General features: G+C 50.3%; 1 protein-coding gene across 2 annotated transcripts in view; it reads right to left on the reverse strand.

The window, feature by feature from the left end:
• CCDC112 (coiled-coil domain containing 112) overlaps positions 1-5,212 on the reverse strand; it is a 55,116-nt gene that overhangs the window by 44,471 nt on the left and 5,433 nt on the right. The window contains exons 2-3 of one of the 2 annotated variants that reach the window (XM_019516979.1): positions 5,114-5,187; positions 526-647 (exon numbers count right to left, since the gene is read on the reverse strand). In XM_019516979.1, the coding sequence (XP_019372524.1) occupies positions 526-647; positions 5,114-5,164 (173 nt within the window). In that variant the 5' untranslated portion in view covers positions 5,165-5,187. Of the gene's footprint in view, positions 1-525; positions 648-5,113; positions 5,188-5,212 lie in introns of those variants that run through there. The other variant, XM_019516980.1, reaches the window with a different exon arrangement.

The raw sequence follows: 5,212 nt of genomic DNA on the forward strand, positions 1-5,212 counted from the left end.
GGGACAGGAGGGGTCCTACAGCACTGGAGGGTGCTGTGCTGGTGAGGGGACCTGGGCCTGGGCTGGCTTCTACTGTGCCATGGTGGGGGGGCACGGGCTGGGATGGGTCAGGACCAGGTCATGCTGGCACCAGTGATGGGTGGGGGGGTTGGCCAGTTTTTGATGCCTGTGGCCTGATGGGATGGGATGGGTCCTTGCTTGTGGGAGGGGTCAGGTTCCAAGGCCACCTCTCCAAAAGCAGTACTTCCAGGGGCAAGGGGAGGGACTTCCGGTGGCAAAGGTCAGGGGTTAGAGGGTGGGACTTCCGGTCCCAAGAGGGCAACCAGGGGGTGGGACTACCCATGTGGCCCTGGACAGCTCACCAAAACTCATCAAGAGGCCCTCTGCCCAAAATAATTGCCTGCCCCGTTCTAAGATAATAACATCCCTTTACTGTTTTAGCAACTAATCTGAAATCACCTCAGAAGTCTACCACCCAAAACAACACTATGCAAAATACATTTATGCAGACAATTTTTAACTTACTGATTTTTCAGTTTCTCTGCTGTTCTTATGAATTCAACTTTCTTAACTTGTTCAGCTTTTATCTTCCAGTTCTGAAACGGAAAGTGTTGACGAGCACCTGGAGTACTGAAACAGCTATCACTCTGTACAGAACACAAAATGCAGCACTCTTTATTACTTAAACTATTCTAGCATTTTAAAAACTTATTTGTGTCACTGGTAATAAGGTAAGATAAAAGACCTAGCATGAACCCAATTTAAAAGTACAACTTCAGTGTAATTCAAATGATTTTAAATGGCCACACAGTGGTTTAATACTGCACTAAGAAAACAAACTGAAAACTGTAATATGTTTTTTTTAAAGAAATATAGTAAAATACCAAATCACTGCATGCCACAAGATATGCAGTACTGGATCAGACCCAATATTCTGCCTCTGACCATGACCAAAACCAGAAGCTTCAAAGAAAAGTGTTACTACCTGACATGAGGCATACTTAGGAAAATATCTACCCATAAAGGTCTCATCTGAGCTCCAAAAATTAGGACGTGGTTAAAAACCTGTAGCATAAGGTTTAATATACCTTCCAAATTTTGTAATTACTTACAGACAACTTTGAATATTCCCAATATTACCATTAACTATCAGTGAGTTAGCGTACAATTTTGCAATCCCTACTGATAGCATGTGCTATATAGGCAGTTGCCAGGCTGAGACCACTGCAGAATCATTATTTCTTTGTGCTCTCCCATCTGTACTCACTTGATTCAATCAGTGCTGAGTAAATATTTCCCTGCTCAGACTATATCCACCTAACACCAACAGCACCACACAACAAGTTTAGTAGGAGTTAGCTTTTCTATAGGCAAAAACAACCCTAATAATCAAGAACTTCTTGGCATAGATAAACAAGACATTTGTCTTCCACATGCAGTAGCCACAACCAAAATGATTAAGGCCTTGTTAACCCAAGAAAACAGCACAAGTTCTCTATGCTGGAAACCTACGGGGAAAAGAAGCAGAGAACTTGTAAGACACTCACCACCGACCTAAAGGTGTGACTAAAAAGAATCAACTCAACAGAGGCAGGACATTTCAGTTTTTAATTCATTTTAACTATCAGCTGAAGAATACCTAATAAGTATGTAATTAGTATTACCTCGGTTTAAAAAAGCCCCTTTTTTCTTCTTTAAGGGTCACTCTCCTTTCGTATTTGTCGTTTTAGACAAATAAATGTCCCCTAAAAATATAAAAATAAGATGTGTACTCTGCTTCACTGAAAAGCTTTCATCCCTGCCAGCTTCTTCATTGGTATTTTATAGATCCCCTAGGTTAGGGGTGTCAAAGATATGGTTGGCTCATGGAGCCACATCATCCAGCTCGCAGTGCTGCCTGTGGGTCTCAGACCTGCCCCACGCACTGCCTGTAGCATACGCTGACCCTGCTGTTCACTACACGTGGCACACAGAACCCATACTGCGTACACTGTTCATTGCATGGAGGCTGGAGCCGACATGAACAATGCACACAGCACATGGGGCTGGTCTGGGGTGTGCCAGGCACAAGACATACAGGGCCAGGCCAGGGGGCAGCACACTGCATGCAGAGCTTTTACTGGATCAGCCCTATACACTGAATCTAAGGCAGTCTGCATCAGGCCCAAAGACCGGCCATGCAATCCAGATGCAGTGCCAAGATGATCTGGCATGCGTGCCACACGCAGTGCACATCCCAGACTGACCCCATGCCCTGCAGCATGTGGCACATGGGACTGGTTTGGGTTATACGTGGCACATAGAGCTGGAGCCTGCATGGGCTACATGCAGCATGTGGGGCCAGTCTAGGATATGCTGTATGTGATGCCCACACTGAGCTACCCCTGCATGTTGGATCTGGGGCTGGTCTGGACTGGGTGGACTGGCCTTCTGTGCTGGATCAAATGTGCAAGATTGGTCTCACAATCTGCACACAGCCTGATCCAGCTTACAGGGTCAGATGAGTTTGAAACCCCTGCCTTGTGGATCTCAACCCTTTTTTTTTAGGCTCACGGAACCCTGTGGAAAGTACCTCTTTACTTCCACTTGCTTTTTTTCTTTTGACTATGGAAAAAATAACACAGTAATTCTTCTGTTGCAAAGAACTCAGACCACAACAGCTAGGAAAGTTTTCAACACCAGGGATTCCAATTTGAAATCTCTGGGATCATCTTGCAAATCACATATCCCAGGGTGACACTGGTATGGGCTGGTGAGGGTTTTGCCTTCCTCTGTAGCAGGGGGCATAACCCTCTACCCAGGCCTCTTGAGCACATATTGATCACAGTCTAGAGAAGCAGGATGTTGGCCCTGTGGTTCCTTTGCTTTACCTTTGGCAGGTTAGGGTGTTAAGTCTGTGCTGTGTCAGACTGACAGCACTCTTATGTAGAATTTAGATGACAGTTGTGTGGCATGGTTTGGATAGGGCTGATCCTGCCTTATGGAGGGGGTTGGACTCTGGAGGTCCCTTCCAGCCCTACTTCTCTATGACTATGACTCTGTGACACATGTAGATGTTTGCACTTAATGGTGCTAATATTACATACCACCCTGTGGCACCCTTAAAAGGATCTTGCAGCACCCTGGTTGAGGGGAAAAAAAAAGTCACTGCCTTAGGTTGCAAGGTGCTGGTGCAGGGGCCGAACCTTTATGCTAGTCTGTAAAGAGCTTAATGGTGCTGGAATAACGATATCAACTGTAGATATCCCCAGGGCTGAGCCAGCATGCCAATACACCACCACAAGCCAAAGAAACTACTAAAATAAATTCAGCACGTGCTTCCTGTCACACTTCCCTCTGCAGATCTAGCCCATGGAGATGAACCATCTGGCCCACAGGTGCCTGGCCTAACCCCATGCACTGCATGAGGCACATGCCAACCCCAGCCCCAGGTACAGCTCAGAGGGAGGTAAGGCTGAAAAGGACCTCCAGAGGTCATCTACTTCAGGGGTGCTCAATGCCCTCCTCTGCCCTGTCAGATTCCCAAGCCCTGCACAGCCCCATGGAGCAGTGTTGCTAGGGGCATAATAATTATTGTATTTGTACAATAATTTCAACCCTTGTACAATGTACAGGCAAACCCCACTTAGAGCTTTTAATTGGTTCCAGAAAAACTGAGCGTTAAGCAGAACTGCACTAAGCGAAACCCATTTCTCCATAAAAATGAATGTAAATAGAGATTAATTAGTTACTGCCCATCACACCGCCACCTCTTCCCACTCCCCTGCTGGCGCTCTGGCCCCACGTACCAGCCTGGGCACGTGTTCCTGCTGCCCCCCTTTGGGCCCTCGCCAGTCCTGGCCCTGGCACGGTCCCATGCACATGCCCAGGCGCCCCTCGCTGCTTCTCACTGCTGCCGCCTCTCCCCACCTCTCTCGCCTGCCTGCCGGCCTCTCCAGCCCCACTTGCCAGCCTGGGCACTGGCACTACTGCTGCCCTGCTCTGGGCACCAGTCCCTGCCGCTGGGCACCAATGCGGACCCCGTGCTCCTGCCACCCCACTCTGGGCACAGGCCCCTGCCAGACCTGGCTCCGGACACTGGCATGGGCCCCACGCTACTCGCCTTTGTTGTCACCTCTTCTCCCCACCCCCCGCCTGCTCCAGCCCAGACACCGGTCCCTGCCACCCTGCTCTGGGTGCGGGCTTTCACTGGCCCCGGCACAGGCCCTACACACCAGCACAGGCCCCATGCTCCTGCCCCCCACCCTAAGTGTGGGACCCTGCCAGCACTGGCCCTGGGCACAGGCTTGAGCCCCCGTGTTCCTTCCCCTCTTTTGCAGCTGCTTGTCTCTACCCCCCCCAGCACCATGTGACAGCCTGGGCCTGTCCTGCCCTGGGCCCTCATGCCTGCCTGTCCGCTCACTGCCACTCATTCACCTCCCACTTGCCGTCCCTGCCACTTCTCCCTGCCTGCCTGCGGAAACTCAGATTCCACGGAGCGCTATAGTGTAACTGGCAGAGCGCTCAGCAGAATAGGGTATCACTTCTAAATGAGCGCTATAGTGAAACAGCGCTAACCGAAACCTTATTGAGCAGGGGTTGCCTGTATGATCAATAACAGTAAGTGTTCAAAATGTACAATCACTTTGAGGCAGCTTATTGATGCAGCACATGCAATACTCACTCATTCTCAGGGAGCCCTAACTGGCTTTGGGGCTTGCTGTCAGGACTTTCTTACAACCACTTGCCTCGAAATAAAGAAATGCTTTAACTCTGATGTCCCAGTTGTCACGCACTCACTAGTAATTAAAGCAATGAAGACTTATTTGCGTTCTTATTTGCACGCCTGTTTGCATATTTTTCAGCAAATACCGCAGAGCATTTTAAGCTTCCAATACGATCGTTTCATATTTGAGACCCAGCAACGCTGCTTCGGAGCAGGGCCGGCTGCTTTGGGCCACGCCCCCGTTCCGACCGGGCCACACTCCCTCCGTCGCAGGACAAGGTCCAGCGCCTTTCCCCTGACGGACGCGGTAGGGCTGCCCCGCGTAGTGCGGGGCTCGTGCTTGGGGCGGGAGAAGAAGCGGGCGCGGAAAAGCTCACACGATGACCCAGGAGTTAGCGCGGCCTTTACCTGTTGGTGGCCGGACACCGCCGCTGCCACCGCCGTTGCCGGGGCTGCCATCTTGAAGCCGAGCGGCGCTTCAACGGCCGCCCCGCCCCTCCCCTCCCT

The sequence above is a fragment of the Gavialis gangeticus genome, unplaced genomic scaffold (assembly GCF_001723915.1).
Source record: "Gavialis gangeticus isolate Ggan-Ray unplaced genomic scaffold, GavGan_comp1, whole genome shotgun sequence".
Classification (NCBI taxonomy): Eukaryota; Metazoa; Chordata; order Crocodylia; family Gavialidae; genus Gavialis; species Gavialis gangeticus.